Source organism: Miniopterus schreibersii (assembly GCF_964146895.1).
Source record: "Miniopterus schreibersii genome assembly, chromosome: 8".
NCBI lineage: Eukaryota > Metazoa > Chordata > Mammalia > Chiroptera > Miniopteridae > Miniopterus > Miniopterus schreibersii.
The window spans coordinates 4,387,560-4,408,220 of NC_138109.1; the positions used below are offsets into that span (position 1 = coordinate 4,387,560).

Below are 20,661 nucleotides of genomic sequence, written 5' to 3' on the forward strand. Positions count from 1 at the left end.
CTGCTGAGGGGACACTGGCAGGGACATTCTGGGATGAGCGAGTTGATCCCAGGCCATGGGCCCACCGTGCGGGATACAGAACAGGGAAAGGGGGCAGGGCCAGGAGAGTCCCACTCGATCAGGCTGGGCACTCACCAGGCACAGGGCACAGAGCCCAGCAGGGCGGTGGCCGAGACGGGCCAGCCCACAGCGCCCTATCCCGCTATTTTCCTTCCAGCTGAGGAGAAGCCGTCGGCGCTGGCTCTGTGCCACGGGGAGCCACGTTTACAGTAACTGCGGTTGTTGGCATGGCACCAAGGCCCTGTGGGTTTCTCTTCTGAGGCCCAGGGTGAAGGGAGAGGGTAGGGGGTATGGGCCTCGAGGCCACTGCCTCAGGTGGGCTCCAGCCCTAGGAGAGCGTGTCCAAGGCCCAGGGCTCGGTGGCACTTTCAGTAGGAGCAGAAACAGCGTGCCCAGTCCCCGCAGTCTGTCTGTTGCACCAGCAAACTTCGCTGTTTAGATCTAGGCCCCTGGTTGTCTCTACTGCACAACCCACTGCCCCGGGGTGTGGGTGGGGGGCAGCTGGGTGGGGGTGCAGTAGAGACCCCCAGGATCCCTCCTGCACTGACCACTGGATGCTGGAAGCTCAGTTCAGCAGATGGGCCTCTGCACCGGCTTGGTTCCCCTGTGCCGCTCTGGCTCCCAGGGGGCACCCAGCTGCCCTCTCAGCCCCAGCCCAGGCCAGGCCTCATTTCCCAGAGGCAGTCGTGGGCAAGGGGTCCTCCTTCCCTTCCTCTTCCACTGAGAACATGACGTCCCTGCAGCTGCCCAGAGGTGGTTCTGTCTCCTGCTCTGGGTAGTGGGGGGCATGGTCCACCTCCAAGCCCTCCTCCAGCTCAGGCTCCGCCGGCTCCACCAGGCCCCGGCCCTCGGGCACCTCGGTCTTCACGGTCCCCACGATCACTGTGTCGGCCCTCATGATGTAGATTTTCTCTGCAAAGCCAAAAGATGGGTGAGGTGGGGAGGCCAGAGCCCCAGAAGATGGAAGCAAGGAGGTAGAGAGGGCTCCAAGTCCCAGCTTCCCCACTCCTGCTGTGTGGCCTCAGGCAGGTGGCACAACCTCTCTGATGCACAGTAAGCCCTGCCAACCTTACAGCTAGGACTGTGTGCTGAGGAGTTAAAAATTGGCCCACTTGCTACCTATGGGAGACACCTGTGATGTTCTCGGCACTTCTGTGAGGATAGGGTAGGGTAGGGTAGGGTAGGGGGGAGAGCATGGGGTTGGGAGAGGAAGCACATAGTGGGGAGGGGGCAAGTAAAATCAATAACAATAGCACCTTCCAATGTCACCTGTAATTAAAAAATAAAATTTAAAAAAAAGTAATAGCACCAGAGAACTTGAGTAGAGGTTGGCCCCTGCTGGACACTGTTTAGGACACTGTCCACACTTTAGCTCCTGAGTCCTCATATCCCTTCTGCCAGGTAAATAGTCTGTTATTATCCCGTTAGAGATAAAGAACCTGAAGCCCAGAGAGGTTAAATGACCTGCCCAAGGTCACCAGGTGGTGAGCAGAAATCCCAAAAGAAACTCCTGCCTCCTGCCCTTTCCACTCTTCTCCACGTGCCTACAGCAGAAACCCGGGGTGACCAACGTGCCCCAGTTTGAGCAGAGGATGTCCCCAACCCAGGAACCTCTTCAGTGGGTCAGTCCCTGCAGAAGCCTCGGCTCTGTGAGTGACACCGGCAGCCTGCCATGTGGACAGCACTGGGCCGGGCAGCCTATTTCAGCGTTTATTGCTTATTGCCCATCTCCCGCCTGGGGCCCTGGTGGCTGTGCCTGCCCAGCGCCGAGGGAGTGCCGCTGCTTGCGTGTGTCACTTGGATGGAAGACCGGCCCGGCCCATTAAAGGTGTGATTCCTGGGTCCTCAACACCATCTGCTGGGTGGGGCCTTCAGAGGCTCAGAGGAGTTAAGGACACTGCCTAAGAGGCTGGGAAGTGGGGAGCCTGGCCTTGAGCCAGGCCAGCTGACTTCAAGCACCAGCGGCCCAGCTTCCGAGGCCTCGAGCTCAGGGCGGGGGCCCAGCTCCCAGGCGCTCAGCCCCAGAAATCTGGAGGCTGGGTGGGGAAGCTCAGGAGGGAACTTGAGAGTTGGGGTGGGGCAGGGGGCTCGGGATCCCTGCTTCTCTGGGTAACCATTGACACCCCTCTGATTTAGGAACTCCCAAAACATTCTTGGGGCCCCTGAACCCTAAACCTCATTACATAATGCCAGCTCTTCACGCCCCCAGGAAAGAGAGAAGTGTTCAAAATAGCAGCAGGAACTAAAGAGAAGCTGAGAGAGAGACTAGCTGTGGGCTGGGCCCCCACATACTTCAAAGGAGAGAACAGGGCCTCAGGCCCCAGCCACACACACCTTCGAGACCTGCAGGCCGCTTGCCCTGGGGGGTGAGAAAGGGCACGGAGAAGGCCAGGCGGGGCTAGAGGAGGTGACAGAGAGACAGAGAGACAGAGAGACAGAGAGACAGAGCGGTGGGGGGTCCAGGTTGAAGAGGCCAAAGTTGGGAACCAGACTATCACCCCCTCCCATTCCCTGGGTCCTGATTCCTCCGGCTCTGTCCCCCATCACAGGGCTGCGCACCTCCAGACTAAAGGGGGAGGGTCTTTCAGAGCTACTTCGACGTCCTGCCCCATCCAGGGTGTCAAGATCCAGGGAAGTCGTCTTAGTGGGGTGGGGGAAAGGGGGGGGAAAGAGCTGTCTTGCCTGGTGCCGGGGGTCAGGGAGTGATGAAGCTCAGGCCAGAGTTTGGTCCCCTTTGGGAACTGAACACAGGGGTGCTCCTCTGGGGTGGTATCAGCAGGACAAGGGGCTCACTGTCCCTTGGGTGTCCCAAGAGAACCTCCAAACCTTCCCTCCCCACCACCCCACGCACCAGCAAGGCCTGCAGGCTGGCTCAGCTCTAGGCAGGCTGCCCACGCCCCAGCTGCCCTGAGAGCCTGGTGGCTGCCTCCACCACCCCCTCAAACACTCCCAGAGCCCCAGCCCTGAGGTTCCAGGCATTCAACTCATCATGGGCTCAAATGTTCAAATTAGGGCTTCTTAGGAAATCTGAAGCCTTGGGCAGTATTTCCCAAAACACATTTTTTAAAAATAAAACTTGCCAAAAGCTGCAGTTCTTAAAGTTTCAGTTTGGTACGAAAGACTCTGCCCTAAAGAATCTATCCACCAACCCCTGCCACGGAAATGTGTTGCGCAATTACAAATGCCTCTTTGGTATTATCCGAGCGATGGTTAACCCCCCAGAGAATACAGGGATGGACCCACTGAGGCCCTGCCCCAGGGGGCTCACAGCCAGGTGAGGGGCAGGGGAAGGCCACAAACACAGTCACACTGTTCAGTGCTGAGGACACTGGGTGGGGAGGCCTGGAGCCTGGGGGAGCACAGCAGAGGGGCATCTAGTCTAGACAGGAGAGCAGAAAAGAGCAAGGAAGGCTTCCTGGAGGAGGAGGCGAATAAGCAGGGTCTTCGGGACATCAGGAATTAACTAGGTTCAAGCGGGTAGAGTTGGCTATCGCAGGTGAAGAAGCAGCTCCCACAGAGAAGCTTAGCAGTGAGCAAGGGCTTGGTAAACTTAGGAAACTCCCGTTGGGTGGGAGGACACGCAGGGTCAGGAGGCAGGTGAGTCGGTGCAGAGAAAGCAGAGCGTGACCAGCCGTGAGTGCTGGAATAAGAGCCCTGCAGCTCATCCCGAAGCGAGCAGGGGCCCCTGGAGGGCTCAGGCAAGTGCAACATAGAGGGTGTAATTTGGGAGAAACATTCTGGTGGTACCAGCGGGGAGAGAAGTAACAGAGGAAGCACGAGGCCTGGGTGAGGCCAAAGCGGGCGGCGTGCCCGAGCCCGAGGGCAGCTGCGGCTCGGGTGGTGCTGGCTCCGTGCCCGCGAGGCCCGGTGGTGGTGCAGACAAAGCCGGGGGTTCAGAGGCCTGCGGACGAGCCCAGCCCTGCTGCTTACAGCTGTGCGCTGGGGAAAATCATTTCACCCCCGCCCCCCCATCCACAGTTTCCCCAGTTGCGAAAAGGGGAACACACCATCCGCACTCAGGAGGCTGTGTGACAAGGAGACGTGACGCTTGCACAGCGCCGGGAATGTGTCAGACAAGTGGCAGCTCTTATATCACCATGTGTTTTCCTCCTGTCCCCCTCAGGCGCTCCTTGCTGGTGATCACTTTTCTCTATAATAGTGGGCGCCAGACAGGGGGAGCCCCTTTCCCCCACCGCACCCCACAAGACTGACGCTATGTGATTATTCCAGGAACTCTCCGCTGGTCCTGTGAAGTCAGTGCCACCCCGACTGCCGTCTCCCAAGCTGCGCCGTGCACCTAAGTACTAATGAGGCCTGTGGCAGAATCCACGCCTCCTCCTTGTGGGCCTTCGGGCCCCAGGGTCTCTGGTTCCCGTCGGGGGCCCAGCACCCACCCCCCCACGGCCCTGCCCAAGCAAGCCGACTCACCGATCCTGTTGTTGGTATGCTCCGCGGTCCTCCGGGGCTCGGGAAGGTCCCTGGGGGATGGGGGGCTCCCAGCTGGGCTGGCACCCACCAGCGGCAGGCTCTCCGGGCAGGCGGCCCCCACGTTGCAGGTCTCCACAGCCGGGGGGCGCATGAACCCCAGCTCCCCTGCGCAGCAGGGCTCGGCCACCGACCCGCTCCTCTCCAGCTCCTGCGGCACAGAGGCGGGGCGCTGAGGTGGGCGCCTGACCTCCCCCAGTCTTTGAACTTCGAAGCCCCGTTTCTTCATCTCTATTTGCCCCGGCGGGTCTCCCCCTCTGCTTTGGAGCCGCCACACGCCCCCCCGGGTTTGCAGCCACGACCGCCTGGCGCACTTGCCCGGTAAGTTCCGGGGGAAGTCTGCCGCTTTTAACATGTACTAAGTAATAAGGATCGCGCCAACATCACACGCGTGTTCCCCGTGGCACATGTTAATCCTCACAGCCACCCCATGAGGTGACTAAAATGAGCACCTCTCCATTTTACAGATCAGGAAACTGAGGCACCGAGGAGGAGTCAAGTGACTTGTCAGGGTTAGTAAGTGTCCGGGCCGGCACTCAAACCCTGGCATCTGGCTGCAGGACCCACGCGTATAAGGGCCGGTCTATAAGCATTGGCTCCAGGCCACCCCAACTGCCCAGCCCTGGCCTCCTGGGACACTAGTCAGTTATAAGCACTCATGTTTTCTAAAATTAGCCACGTCTTCCAGAAGGTGCTGGATTACTTTTCGGCTTTGATAGGTAGGCGCACAGGAGAAGTGGCCTCATGGAATGTTCTAGGGCACAGCATTTACCTGCTGCCTTCAAAGTGGAAGGAGTTGGAGTAATTCAGAAAATATAGCTACATAATTCCGAATATTCTCTTATAACAACCTGAAGTACAAAAGACAGCATTTTAAAACAACTTACTATTAATGCGTCAGCCCAGGCAGCCAAAAGATACCTGATTATCTTATGAATCGCCTAACGCCTTTTTCATGAAATTCCTTGGCATTGTAACAGCAACTTGTCTGACCCAAGCGTATCTGCATCTGATTTCCCATAATTTGAAACTGAACTCCTATTGTGGTTCTGCTTATCACGTTTAAAAATTAAATGATGGAAACCTTTCTCCATGTATAAATAGGTTTTCTTTTTTTTGCTTTTTAAAACTTTATTTCAACATAACTATGCTTAGAGAAATATACTCATATTGGTTAACAGAATGCAATTTAAGTTTAACTTATTCTACACAATTTGGACCAAAAACTTGGTACATGATTTAAGCATTCAAAAAAAGAATCTGTGCCCTGGCCAGTGTGGCTCAGTCACGTGGGCACCAACCATCCCCGTGCACTGAAAAGCTGCCAGTTCAATCCCTGGTAGGGGGCGTGCAGGAGGAAGCAGATCAATGTTTCTCTCTCTCCCTCCCTCCCTCTTCCTTCTTTTCTCTCTAAAAATCAATTAAAAATACATATATGTGTATAAAAGAATTTGCAATCTGGTTTTTCATCTATGACAAGCATATATAAAAGATTCTCCACCAAATGCCACTAAGGCAGGTAGCAAGAGCCTTGAGACATTAATCTTTGGTTTGTCTCTGAAAAACAACGCCTCTTGCACTGTAAAAGCTTATAAAATTGGTGCAACGAAACAGTGTTGGGATGTTTCAATGCCAGTTTACAAAACTCAATCACTAATGGACCTGAAAAGGGTGGGAGAGCCTGTGCACACCATGTGAAACTGTAAACACTGTGGTATTGAGTTACTATTACATCTGGACTGCAAATCTTCCAGGCATAAATGTTTGAGTTAAAAGAAAATAATGATAGATTTGATAAGTGGGAGGAAAAAACCAAGGGGGAACCGTACACGTCTGAGACCCGGCCCTATGGAGGGCTTGGTCCTGTTCCCTCCCTCAGCTCTGCAGGGCACTGCCCCGGATCCCACGGCCCGAGCTGCCCCTGGGGGGCTGGGCACAGAGCAGGGCGCAAGGACAAGCCCAGGGAGGACCTGGTGTCTGGGCCCCATCCTGACACCTGGGGACAGGTGATCCTGGGGTCAGCATAACATCTGCACAGACCCTCGCCCGGGGCCTGCACACAGCCAGCGCCCCGTAAAAGGCGGGTGAAGCTGGCCTTACGAGGAGGCAGCGCAGGGTAGCCGCTCTGGCTTTGGAGTCACGAGCTGGGGCTCAGATCCCGGTAGGTCTGCTCCCAGCTGTGGAGCCACCTTCCCTGTCTGGGCCTCCATTCCCTCTCATAGAAGGGGACGGCACTACCGACCTTGCGTCTTGTAAGGACCACCTGAGATTACTCTTGTCGAGAGCGAGGCGCCTGCTCATGGTAAATGCTCAGTAGGCGACAGCTACGGTTTTGCAAATTCCCGCTACTGATTTGTCATCCCCATGCAAGGACAAGACTCATGGAGGAGCGAAGGGGAAAAGGGGAAGTAAGCACAAGCTTCCTCGTGACCAGACCACACCTGGCACCCGAAGTGGCCAAACCATGGTCTGGAGGGCCTTTCTGGAAGTCCCCAGCAGGATGAGCCAGGAGCCGAGGCTGCCGGGGGCGGGGGGGTGGCATCCTTGGCCAGGGCCTGGCTGAGGCCTGGCTCTGCTCAGAGCTCCCTGCGTGGGGAGGCCCAGCATGAGCTTGCAGGGGCCTGGGCAGCTCTCAGCACCAGCACATCTGTTGAGGAGTCAGACTTACGGGCACCAAGCTGGGGGAAGGGGGCGGCTACTTACTGTCTGGTTCCTCTGGGGTCTGGAATCTGCAAAGAGAAAAAAAGCGACCACTTCACCACAGAGGGTCTGGCAGCCACCGGATCCTGCCCCGCCCCAGATGTGGGCAGATGCCTCCCCCTTGTTCTCCAGTGGAGAAGAGTGGGCAGATTTCAGGGTCCTTGCCCATCCCCCCAGGCCGAGGTCACAGGGGCTCACTTCCCAGTGCTCATTTCTCCAGTGTTGTCAGAGAACTTCGGGAGCACCTCTCCTCCAGCCACTAGCCAGCCAGCACACTGGACCCCTCCCCAGTCCACGTACCTGCCCCCTAACACGCACACACAGTTCAGGAGAGGCCCTTGCCCACCTGGAGCCAAGCACACTCCTGCTGACAAAGAACTTGGTCTAAGCGGCTGCCAGACCGTGTAGCACCTGGGTCTGCGGAGCCCAGAGCTCCCCAGGTCACTGTGGGAAACACGCAGAGGACCTCAAGGCAGGGCGACAGGAGTGGATGACAGGCACTGAGGACGTTTTCTGACTCCTGTGCCAGAGACGCCTGAAGCCTGGCGACCCTGGAGCCCTTTAGGCTCAGGCCACTCGGAGTTCGGTTTTCTACAAACCGCGCTTTTCAAAGCCCATGCGACCACCTTCGAGGACAGCTGCTCACGGTCGTTCCCCTCCCCACAGCCCCACCCTTTGGTGGGCTCGGGAGGTGCTGAGGAAATGATTCTTAGGGCACAACCTTCACCTTCTCCTTCCAAACCCCCGCCTCCGTCCGATTGTTTTCTCATACTGAGTAGGGTGCCGGGTCGCAGCCAAGTGTCAGCGGACATTCAGCCACGGCCCAGGCACCTGGTCTCTGGTGCACACGGTGCTCGGGGAGGCACAGCCTCTCCCGGCTCTCCAAGAGGCTGCCTGCGGGATGCGGAACCCGCCGCGGCGAGGCGCACACACCTGGCCAGAGACATCTGCCGGAGACGCCAGCGTGCCGGCTAAGTCACCTCCAGAGCATCCTCCCTGATTCCTGCAGCTCTGGGGAACCCCCGGCCCGGACCCCTCGCTGAAAACCCACTGGAGGCCGACCAACCGCCGTAACACAAATAAGGGGGGGCAGGCTGAGCTGTGCGGACACGAGGCCAGTTTGGGAAACACTCTTAGGTGTCCCTTTTAAACGCCCATCGCCAGGCAGGAAGTGTCGAATGGGGAAACAGGCCGGGACGCGAGCGAAAAGCAGAGCGCGTGGAAAATGCCCCAGTTCCTGGCTGCGGGTTTAACAAACGCGTCGCCCTCGCTGCGTCGGAGAACCGCCGCTCCCAGCGCAGTCGCCGCGGGGAGGCCGGGCTCGCTCCGGCCAGGCGGCCCCTGTGCATCGCCCGCGCGGGGCTGTGACATACGGTCTCTGGCCTGAGGCGCATTCTCTTAAGTGACATCAGCGAGACGGAATCTCCGACCTTTGAGAATGATTCTGAGTTTTGCAAACAGCCAGCTGTGGGTTGGTGCCAAGTCACTGGGATTGGGGCGGGGGGGGGGGGGGGCCTGCGTGACAAAGTAACAAGACAAAATAAATAAAAACGATAAAACTCAGTCTTGGAGAGGACATGGGTAAACAGGAACCGGTTCCATCTTTCTCGAGAGCCATGTGGCAGTGAAAATCTCACACCCTTTGACCCAGTAATCCCTCTTTGGGGACACACCCTCAGGAAATAACCCAACACAAAACAGCAAGGCTGCGCTCAGCCTGGTGTTTATATTAACAATCACACGCTGGAAGCAGGCTGGATGCCAAACAATCCTGGAGAGGAGGCCTCCTGGCAGTGAGGCCCGGCACAGGACTGCGCCTCTCCCAGCCTCGGTCGTCTTAGCTGGAAAAGGGGATGGATCAGGCCCACTCTGGAGGGTTTTCTAATTTTGATTTTTTTTGTTTCTGTTGTTGACTTTTAGAGAGAAAGGGAGAGAGAGACATCGGTGGGTTGCCTCCTGCATGCTCCCCGACCGGGAATCGAACCCGCAACCTTTTGGTGTGCGGGGCGAGGCTCCAACCGGCTGAGCCACGCCAGCCAGGCGTGGTGCATCTTGCAAAAACCCACTTCGGGGGGTTGACTGAAGATTAAACGAGCTCTCGAAAGTGAAGGTGCCAGTGACCAATCGTGCTGAGAGCATGTCCCCTGGATACGATGTCATGAAAAGGACCCTGTCCTACCCTAAACCTGTAGCCCCAACCGAATCCAGACAAAAACATCTGACAGGTCCCAATAGAAGGGCGCCCTGAACGGCCCTCCTCGAAACTGCCAAGGTCATCGAACACAGGGAAGGTCAGAAGCAGCACAGCCCGGAGGAGCCCAAGGAGACCGGGTGACTCCACGTAGGCGGTGTCCTGGGTGGGCTACGGGAACAGGAGCCTGCGGCAGGTGAAACCTAAGGCGACCTGAACAGAGGACGGGCTTTAGTTCCGAGCACCGTATCAATACTGCTTGTTCGCTGTGACAAATGCGTCACCCTAAGATGTTAGTCATAGAGGAAACTGGGTGGGGGTCCATGGGGCGCTCTGCTATCCTCTCAGACTTCCTGTCAATCTGCTCTGAAAAATAAAGTCTATTTAAAATGTTTCAGCATTAAGAAGGGGAGGTGCCCAGGACACTGCCGGGCACGCAGCCGGTCCCAGGACGCAGGCGCTCTACCACGGCGAAGAGAAGATTGGCGTTCAATACCGCACCTTGCAAAAAGCACAAAATAGCACCACAGTGAGAGAGCAGAATCCAGCAGGTGCCGGCATCTGCCTCCAGCCGTGTGACCACACACGCGTGTGCTTTGATAAAGACTCAGGACAAACTGTGCCAAGCACGGAAGTCGGATTTCGTAAGAGCTCTGCCCCTAAAAATGTTTCAGTCCACTGTCTTCATCTATTGGTTTCTTCCCTTTTGGAATAACTATAATCTCCAAAATGCACCCGGCACCCTCGGACATGAGTCCAGGGACACGCTGGACGTCGGCGGCCCAGCGGCTCCATAGCCCAGGGCTGCCCCGAGGGCCCCGGTAGCTGAGCACGTGCTCTGACTCAGGACCGTCGTCACTCAGGCCCGCCCCTCTTCCGTTCAGTCCCACACCTCCGGCCTGAGGTCCCAGCTGCGGTGAGAATCAGAACAGACCCAAGGAAAGGGTCTGGCCCGGATTCAGCCGGGATCTGGCAACAGGCACGCGCCCATTCAAATCCCGGGCTCCCTGGAGAGCGGGCGGACTCCAAGGCGGGGGCAGGAAAGTTCAAGCTAAGCTGGGAACACCTTCGAGGGAAGAAGTGTTCCCAACACAAAGAACGGGGCCAAAGGGACACGGCCAGCAGCTTGGAGTGGCCCCGCTGACCCAGCCGGGGACACTGTGGAACAACAGTCACAGCAGAATAAAGCAGGAACGCGTGAGTCAGACGGCAGAGCGTAAGAGAAGGAGAGGAAAGTCCACGGGGCGCAGGCCCTTTGCACGGCCTCCAAGGAGCTCCCCTCAAAGGGCTTAGCGGTCACCATGGAGACAAGAGCCGAGCCCGGCAGGCACCACCTCGATCAAGCGCTCGCCGCGACCACCCGCCAGGGGACCAAAGGAGCCCCGGAGGACAGGCCCACCGAGGCGAGCTCGGCGTCCCGCCCGGGCTCTTCCCACCCGACGCACCGCCCAAGCCCAGTAGCGAGGACGCATCAGTCAAAGCCAGGGTTGGGGACATCTATAGAGTCACGGGTGGAGTCTCAGGTCATGAGGGAGAGAAAGAGGCGGAACGGACCCGGAACCACGGCGGGAGACGTAACGGCCAAACCCGCACGAGGCTCTGAACCGGGCTCCTGGCCGGAACACGCGCCGCCCGGCGGATGGAGAAACCAGAAGGGGGCCGAGGCTTCGCTGGGGGAAAGGGTTCAGAACGAATCCTCTGGTTTTGGTGGTTTTACTACGGTTGTGTAAAAATATGCCTAATTTGTATGAAACGCACTCGAAGCGTCAGAGATGATGGGCGTTACGTCAGTAACTCACTCTCAGGTGGTCCCGGGAAAATCTCTGGACTGTGTTTGTGACTTTTCTGTAAGTTCAAAATTATTTCCAAGCAACACAAAATTTCCTCCAAGGTAGACTTGCCTGGATAAACTGATCAAGTAACGGTTTTAGTGTCCATTACAATGAAAGATTAAAAGAATTTTAATCAGTGTTTCTCAACCAGGCATGATCTTCCCCACCAGGGGACACTTGGCAGTATCTGGAGACATTTTTGGTTGTCACAGCTGGGGGGTGACACTAGTATCCAGTGGGCCCAGGGAAACTGGCCAACCTTCCAATGCCCAGGACAGCCCCGTCCCAAACGGCAATAGTGCCAGGGTGTGAGGCCCTTTTTACAAAAATCTCACCACCAACGACGACAGAATCCCGGTCGCCCTGCTTTTAACCACGTGGCCTCAAACACGTTCCCTCACCTTCCTGGGCCCCTGGCCCCTCATCTGTGAAACGGGAATAACGGCCGTGGGCGCCTCGAGAGGACCCTGGGGCGGGAGGTGAAAGGAGATCGCGCGTGTGCTTCGCCAACCCCTCACGCGGGACACATGCCACAGGTCAAACCCCTCAAAAGCTGATTGGCGAGCATCTAACGGGCACCTGCCCGGGTCTCAATGTGCTCCTTCAGGCACCAACTGCGCCCCCAGCCCCGCAGCTGGGCGCACATTCCCATCCTGCCAGCCTTTCGTCCCTTCGGGCGCCTGGCACTGGTCTGAAAGCTCAGGAGAGCGAGGACAGTTTCTGTACCCGGCGCAGAGCCTCTCGGAATCGCCCAGGGACACGGTTTGAATATATGGGTGAGCGGACAAGTGAGTGAATGTCCCTTCTCTCCTGCAGCACCTGCAGCTCAGTCCGGAGGGCACAGGGCACCCACCCTGCTCAGCCTGCTCTCACCCTGTGCCCTGCGTGCTGATCCTGGCCTCACCTCCCTTCCGCCTCAGGCCTGGGGACCCAGACCCCCGGGCACCCACTGGAAGCTGGCGGGCCAGACCGGGCCACCACTGCGTGTCAGGACTCAGGGTTCCTTGTAGGTCAGGCTTCTTAAGAGAAGGTGCTTTTTTTCTTTCTTTTTTTTCTGTGTGTGACAAAACTGCTATCACAAAGGTTCGAAGAAAAAAAATAAACTGACGGCAATGGAAATTCTAATACTAGAAAAATGTCAAGAAAGCAGACCCGGGTTTCAGTGAGACACGGAGCCTGACAGCTCATGGAAAAAGGCTTGAAACTGCCAAAACACGAAAACCCCCCTTGCGGAGAGGGGACGAGCACCTGCTTGTGAAACTCATCAAATTCAAAACATGCCCCAGCGGACTGTGCTTTCATGCCCAGGTCAAAAGGCGGGCTACACCCAGCAGGGCTCTCCAAGGGTCCAGGGGGGATGGGGGTAAGGGGGCCAGGACCTGGCCTGGGGCCGACCACTGGGCTCTGGGTGGGCATGGGGCGGACAAAGCTTGGGGGGGGGGCTAGTGCCGAAAGACAGAGGGGACAACACTGAGCCCTTTATGAACAGAACAGCAACCTCAAGGACGAGGAAGGAACCTTGCAGTGGCACTTGGGATGTGTGGTCCTGGACCAGTTATCCCCTCCTTACAGAGAGAAAATCATCACCTATCTCCCCTGGGACTCCTGGGTGAGGAGACCCCCTAGGAGAGGGAGACTGCCCTGAAACAGAAAGGGGAGCTCAGGCCATTCACATTCACTCCCTCCTCTGTGGTCAGGGCCCAGCACACACAGTGTGCAGAAGACCTTTCCCTGCCCTGAAAGGGGCTGCATAGGAGAGGGGACACTGGGCAAAAGGGTCTGGGAACATGCCCGACCCCCAACCAGGTAAGAGCTGGAGGAGATCTGCTGCCTGGGTGAGTGGGGCGGGCCCGGGGCTCCGGAAGGCTCCCTGAAGGGGTCAGAGAGCAAGGACCAGGGAAGGGTTCAGAACAACCTAAAACTAAGGCAGGCCTGGGATTCCTAGTGAGGAGCAAGGCCCCAGACACAAGCTGGCCAGCAAATAGCAGCCACCGTTTCCCCTGCACAGCTATAGGGGCTCCACACGCGCTTAACAGGCCCCAGCTCCTGGGGGCCTGTGGAGAAAGGAATGAAAGGTTTAGCGGGTTTGTAAAGCTTCATGCCAGTAACTCCACTCAAAAGCTGCACAGGGCACGGCACAGTTTCCACCCACATGATGTTCCCATTACAGTAGAGGCGCAGCTTGTGGGAGCCATCCAGAAAGAGTCCGAAACCCAGGGCCCAGTGCTGCTGTGTGTCCTTGCAGCTCAAGCAGCCCCTCCCGACATCTGACCACTTACCCACAGGCTCAGGCATGGTCCGGAAGGTCTGGACCGGGTAGCAAAGGTGGAGCTCTGAAATGACATCAGAAGGAGGACTGGAGATGCAGCCTCAGAGAGCCTCGGGGGGCAGGGCAGGGCCCCAGGCCAGGCAGCACAGAGCACCCCCCTCCCCGATGCCCCACGGACACCCCACTCACTCTGGCGAATCCATTTCCAGCACGCCCTCCAGTGGCACAGGAGGAAGGAGCTGGAGCCGATGAGCACCACCAGCACTGCGAGCGCCCAGAGGAACACAGGCCCTGGAACACAGAGGCGGCCCTGCACTCTCTGCCCCAAAGTCCACTATAGGGCGCTGCGCTGGACAGCCCTGGCCCGTCTCCACGGGGCTGCCAGGACCTGGTCCTCTCGCAATCCCGGACTGAAAACCAGACACTGTACCTGGTCCAGCCCTTACCCACCTGCCTCCCTCACTTGGCTCCAGGAAACCCATCGGGACAGCCTTAATAGTGGAGCAAAAAGCAAACCATTCCAGAGGGTGGGAGATTGAGGAGTCAGGGGCCAGAACAAAGAAGGAATGGAGTCCAAAAGGACAAAGTCTGGGGACTGCGGAGGGGGGCCATGTGAGAGGTGCGTCCCCTCTGGACCAGAAGCTCCATGAGCAGGCACGGGGTCTATCCCTCGCATAAACGCACTCCGCCCTGTGCCGTGGGCACCACTGCCATCTTCATTTTACAAAAGAGGGAAACAGGCTCTCAAGGGTTAGGTAACTCGGTCAAGGTCACCCTGAGGGCAAATGGCAGAATCTCAGTTCAGGCTGGGCCAGGAGGACTCCAGCAGCCACACACTGAACCCGCTACCTGGGTATATTTCTTTTTAACTTAGTGCTTAACTTGCCTCCTTTTAGTGCATTTTTTAGACGCTAAAAAGTAGTCTGTGCCAGATAAGCACTTCTCAGACTTTAATGTGCAGAGGAGTGTCCTGGGGACCGTGTTAAGATGCAGATGCGGATTCTGCAGGGCTTGGGTGGGGCCCAGGATGATTTGTTTTTCTAGCAAGTTGCTGATGCTGCGAGTTCAAGACCATCCGGCGCCCAGAACCGCGGCCTGAGAGCCGCCGCCGCCTAGTGCCCGGTCCTGGAACTGCAGGCCCGGAACGCCGCTCAGAGCGACCGTCTGCGAGGAGCTGGGCTGAGCCGGGGGCTGCAGGCTGCCCTGCGCTACATGCCATCCCGCGGGGCAAACTGGGGCGCAGAGGCATTAAGCGACCGGTCAAGGTCATAAAGTCATTCACCAGATCCTTTCTGAGTGGCAAACCGGGGCCCCGGGGAGGAAGCTCTGAATGAAACCCCTACTCACAAGAACTGAGAAACAATCGCCAGCAAGTGACAGAGCCCCAGCCCCAGCCCCAGCCCAAGAAGCCGGAAACCCAGGGTCCACCTCGGTCCCCCCACCCAGTGGGTGCCAGAAACTGAGGAGAAGCCTCCCTTCTTCTGCTCACTCGGGAGGGAGGCCCCGCATCCTGGGGGGTGATCATTACCTGAGACCAGGGTGGGTCGCCCCGTGGATGAGAACGGGGTGGGAGCACTTGTTGAGAGGGAGGCGTCCCCCTGGGCGTGGGTGGCGGCCCCTGCATGCCCCTTATGGGCAGGGAAGTCTGCCAGGGAGATCCGGGCGGGGCTGGTGCTGTGGGCAGAGAAGCCAGAGGTGAGACTGATGAGATGTTAGAAGGGAGGTGTGTGCTCGCGAATACTTCCTTTCCCTGGAGGTCGCGTAGCCGAGGCCGGGGCCCCAGGCGCTCCGAGGACAGGGGCTGCATTTCAGGGTTCCTGGCTCGGTGCCAGCAGGAGCCGGGCACAAATTCTCCAAAATGACTTGCAGGCTTGGCACAGAGACCCAGCCCGGGCCCCACCCCCACCCCCATCCAGTCCCCCCAGAAGGGGCCGTGGAGTTACCTGGCAGGTGCTTCGCTGTCCTCTGGGTTGGTGCTGCAGTTAAGGTGGGTCCCTGGGTGAGGGGGCTCATGGCTGGTGTCCCTCTCAGCTTTACCTGCAAAGAGTGGTCTTAAGAGTCAGCGTCAAGGCGCCTTACCCAGCAGGGACTGGTGACCTCCAGGGAGGCAGCTCAGCAGGGCCAGAAGGACGCTGCTGCTGGGCAGGTTTGTGTCCTGGCTCTGTCTCCTCCTTTCCTCCCTCCCTCCCTCCCTCCCTCCCTCCCTCCCTCCCTCCCTCCCTCCCTCCTTCCATGCAATAATTCTTTATCGAGCACCTACTGTGTACTGGGGATTGTGCTGGGAGCTGGGATATAGCAATGAGTAAAATACACAAGATCCCCACCCTCGGGAAATCACAGGCTGTTGGGGCTCACAGGCGTGACTCAGGTGTCACACGAGGGCATGTGAAGTCCCCAAAACAGGGGACTCCACCTCGCCTGAACAGGGAGGCTTCGGCAAGGAGGGGATTGCTGGGATGTGAGGGTGGGGTATCTAAGCAGAGGAAACAGAAGGTGGGAGGCCCAGAGGTGGGGAGAGAGGAGAGCACACTGGAGGGGTTGGAGGAGGCCCAGAGAGGCCGGGGTGTGGCCACGTGAATACACTCAGGTCCCGTGTACGCCTCTTGCAGGGCACATTTTTCATAGCAGCCAAAGAAGTGGAAGCAGCCTAAATGTCCATCAGCTGGTAAAGGGACAAACAAAATGCAATATTTCTGCTCATTGGAATATTGTTCGGCAGTAAAAGGAACAAAGCGTTAGCATATGCCATAGCATGGATGAGTCTCGCATGTGCTATGTCCAGGGAAAGGAACCGACGCAGAAGAATAGTCTAAAATGTCCCTAAAGCTCTAACCTAGGGGACGGGTTAGTAGTCTCCGAGCTGGGGATGGGCAGGGGGTGACTACTGGCGGGCTCGAGGTTTCACAGATCATGGTGTTAACCTAAAAATAAAAGGCCAAAGTGGGAGGCAGCGAGCGTTTATTTGAGGTCCAAAGAACAGCTACTCGGGAAGAACCGATTCGGGCAGAAGCCCGAACAGTGTTCAGCTAGGAAGCAAAGGAGGGGATGTGCGTGAGCCGGGGCAGGGGAGCAGCAACATCAGCAGAAGGATTATTACATCAGTAGAATATTCATTACATCAGCAGAGGAAGGCGCCTCTGGGGGGGCAGACGAAGCAAGGCAGTGATGGTAACTCTAAAGAAAGGTTTCCATTTTCTGCCCTGTCATCAGCCCGGCCGGTAGTCATATCTGCCCTCTTGTCATCTTTGCCAGCAGTTCTTTGGAACACAAGGTTGCTTAGGCCCAGTCCAAAGGTTAATTTGCCCAGTTCTAACATTCCAAAGGTTTGAGGCATAAAACATGCAAGGCATTTTCTCTGGGATGGTGGCTCTGACCCCATTTTAAACTCGCTCCGTTTATTTATTTATTTTTACAGCGGCGATAGTCTCACAATTTGTAAATTTCATAAAAATCACGGCATTGTACACTCAAAATGAATCGATTTTATGGCATAGGAATTGTACCTCAATAAAGCTGTTTTAAAAATCAGGTCTTAAATGGAGACATCTGTAATAGTGTCAACAATAAAAATAAAGGAAACATCAAGTCTTTCTCCCCAAAGAAATGATTTTAATTAGCGATGGGTTGGGATTGGCATCATAGATTGTACTATAAGTCCAACTCCTCACCCTGCCCCACATCAACGCCCTTCTCCAGGTGACTCTGCAGCTCCTCCAAGTCGAGGCAGGTGTCTGTCTGTGTCCCGGCCCCACCGGTGCCTGAACTGGGCTGTATGACTTGTCTGGTCAGTGGAGGGGTGGAAGTGACCGTGTGCCCATTCCCAGCCTGGGCCTTAAGAGGCATCTGTTCTTCCACTCACCCCCTTTCTGTGCCCCACCACTGCCATGAGGAGACTGTGCTGCGGGGGGTGAGCAACCTAAGTGTCCATCGATAGACAAATGGATAAAGAAACTGTGGTGCATCTATACAATGGAATATTACTCAGCCATAAAAAGGAATGAAATCTTGCCATTTGCAACAACATGGATGGACCTAGAGGGGATTATGCTAAGTGAAATAAGTCAGAGAAAGGCAAATACCATATGATTTGACTTATATGTGGAATCTAAAAAAACAAAATAAATGAACATACAAAACAGAAACAAACTCATAGATGCAGAGAACAAGCTGACGGTTGCCAGATGGGAGGGGAGTTTGGCGGCTGGGTGAAAAAGGGAGAGAGTTTAAGAAGCATAAATCTCCACTTATAAAAAGTCATGGGGATGTGAAGTACAGCACAGGGAATATAGTCCATAATATTTCTAAAAGCCATCTCTTGGCCTCTGTTCTTTTACTGTTCCTTTTTCATAGCATTCTGTTCTCACTTTGTGAATGGTGTCAGGTGAGCACTAGACTTATCAAGGTGATCATTTTGTAAGTTACATAAATGGCTAATCACTGTGTTGTACACGTGAAACCGATATAATATTGTATGTCAACTGTGATTGAAAATTTAGTAAGTAAATAAGTAAACAGGTATATCTATTACGTCTAGGCATGGGCAGTTTTCACTCATGTTTTGCCTTTAGTAGATACTTTCATTCTGAAGTCTCATATTTTTAAGGCCAGGTATACAGGGAAATTTGGGGCACCACTGTGAGAACAAGACCTGGAGCACCCCATGACGACGTTGGGAAGGGCTGCAAGATGACCCACGGCTGGTAGAGGGTGCACAGAGGGGATTACAGCACCCCTGTTGACCCGAGGCCTGGAGCGTGCCCATGTCCCTGTTGGGAAGGCCACACTACGGGGGTCACCAGGCCTACGCTGCGGCTGTGAGGTCCCCAAGGGACTGCCTACAACTGGGGAAGGGCACCACCTGATGGCCCCATCCACACGTCCTGGTGACAGACTGTGCTGCAGCAGGAGCAGCAAAAAGGAAATGCAGCCCAGAGCCCTCTCTTTCCTCCCCAATGGCCCCCAGCGCCCTCTACTGGCAAAGCTGAACATCATGCTCCCGGGAGAAATGCCGGAAGAGGCCAACCCTTAGAGCAGAGCAGGTCCTGAGGGTGCACTGGGAGCTGAGAGGCAACCCACTGACAACAAGCACACTTTCTAAAAGCCGTCTCTTGCCCTCTGGTCTTTTACTGTTCCTTTTTCACAGCATTCTGTTCTCACTTTGTGGCTGTAACAGCTTCCTGACAGTTTCTGTGGACACGCTTGCATTTTTTCAAGTTCTCTCCTACTGCCGTTGCTTCAGTTGTAGTCAGTTTTCCTGTTTGTGAATCTTGTTTTCCTCTGGTGTTCCCTGAAGCCTGAAGATCTTTGCTGCTCACTCGTATTATTTAAAAAGGACTACGCTGAATGTTCCAGTAGCCGGCGGCGTTTCTCCTGCTGGAGTTAGGGTGCCCTCTTTGCAGTGGGCCTCTTCCCGGAGCAGCAGGTCTCCCTGGGCGCTCGGCCTGCGGGGGGTGCGTGAGCCCGCGGCCTCACCTCAGTGACGGCGGCGACAGCCGACAGCCAGGGCCTACCCCAGATACACGAGGAGGCGTCACACCAGAGTGGCAGTGCCACACGGCCAGCCCTGGCTTCCTGTGGGACCCCCTGAGCGTCTTTAGCCAAAAAGTTGATTATCTTGACCCAGGCACCACCTATTCACGCTGGTTACGGACGTTTTTAAATTTTATTTTCAAAAGGAAGTTACCCTTCGCAATTCTCCATCTCACACCCGCCCTTCAATTTGCTCGCCTGCTCTGAGGCCAGGGCCCCTTGGGGGGCTTATGAGCATGTTACCCCTCAGCCCTCAGGGAGTGAATTCTAGGGTGAGCTTCCCTCCACCTGGCTTCACTGGTCGCCACCCGCCCATCTGTTTTCTGCTTTCTAGAAATGTGTTGAAATCCCTCCGCGGCTCATGAACCTGCTTTGTTTTGTTTCTCGCAGTCGAGGTTTAGGCTTTTCTGCCCTCTCGCCAGTGTCCACCAGCTTGATTGGAGGCCTCTTAGCAAACTTTATGTTCACTTATCTTGAGTCAACAAAATGACCTTGCAAACAAGTCAAGATTTTACCAGCCCAACAATTTCAGCCAGAACTTTAAAAAAAATATCATCAGAAACTCTTACCGAAATGACAAATTTGTTTTTCATGCCACTCACTGGATCTAACTAGGCAAAGAAAACACAAAGCCCAAACCTGACCTGGTTAACAGCTGGGGTTGAAGGTCATTTGCCCCGTGGGGGTGGGAGACACGCAGCTACAGGGCACAGACTTCAGCCCTTTGGTCAGCGGTGCAGACTCCTTACCCTGGACGTTGGTGACCATCTCCGGTGGGGCAGCAGGGCAGGTGACGCAGCGGGCACAGGTGTTAGTAGCTGACGTGACACAGAACATGCCAGGCCGACATTCGCAGACGCGGGAGGAGTTCCACGTGCAAGGTGTCTTCTCCACGAGGTCATCTAAGGGACACAGAGAAAGGTCATCAGGAAGGATCAGGGATGGCAAGGGCTGGGGGGGGCAGAGGTGCATCCCCCCCGGAGCAAATGCTCAGCTGACTTTTCCATCGAGCTGGTCTCTGGCACCTGCAAAATAATCGTGCTAAGCGAAAGAAGGCAGACGAGGAAGGAGCACACGCTGCATGATTCTGTTGACAGAAGATGCTAGAAAATGCAGCCTATTCCACAGTGACAGGAAGCAGAATGACTGCCTGGGCTTGGGAGTGCGGGTGGGGGTGAGGGGTGGGGGAGGGAGATAGGAGCTTGAGGAAGCTTTGGGGGGGGGGGACGGATAGTTTATTACCTTGACTATGGTGGTGGTTTTGCAGATGCACACATACGTCAAAGCTCACCAAACTGCACACTTTAAACATGTGTGTTTTATTATATATCAACTATATCTCAATAAAGCGGTGAAGGAATCTAGAGACGGGGTGACTGGGCATGGGAACAGATGAACCAAGACTGACCACGACTCGACGAGTCTTTGAAACTGGGTGATAGTCCATCATGATTCCTGATTCCCTCTACTTCTGAACAGGTTTGAAATTTTCAGGATAAAAAAAGGTTTTTTCCCAAAATCAAAAAATAAAGTGTCACAGGTTTTATAAAAGAAGAGATATAATAATGCACTTGTGTACGTCTGGAGGTATTTTG

At 55.9% G+C, this 20,661-nt stretch overlaps 1 protein-coding gene across 1 annotated transcript in view; it reads right to left on the reverse strand.

Annotated features, from left to right (window-relative positions):
- Positions 1-210: 210 nt before the first annotated feature.
- Positions 211-20,661, reverse strand: part of TNFRSF8 (TNF receptor superfamily member 8) — a gene marked incomplete at its 5' end in the record, with an annotated part of 50,001 nt that continues 29,550 nt past the window's right edge. Inside the window, 8 exons of the mRNA XM_081144340.1 lie at positions 211-972; positions 4,489-4,696; positions 7,249-7,274; positions 13,548-13,601; positions 13,727-13,828; positions 15,066-15,211; positions 15,481-15,595; positions 19,816-19,968. Coding sequence (XP_081000466.1) covers positions 728-972; positions 4,489-4,696; positions 7,249-7,274; positions 13,548-13,601; positions 13,727-13,828; positions 15,066-15,211; positions 15,481-15,595; positions 19,816-19,968 — 1,049 coding nt within the window. The 3' untranslated portion in view covers positions 211-727. The remainder of the gene's footprint in view (positions 973-4,488; positions 4,697-7,248; positions 7,275-13,547; positions 13,602-13,726; positions 13,829-15,065; positions 15,212-15,480; positions 15,596-19,815; positions 19,969-20,661) is intronic.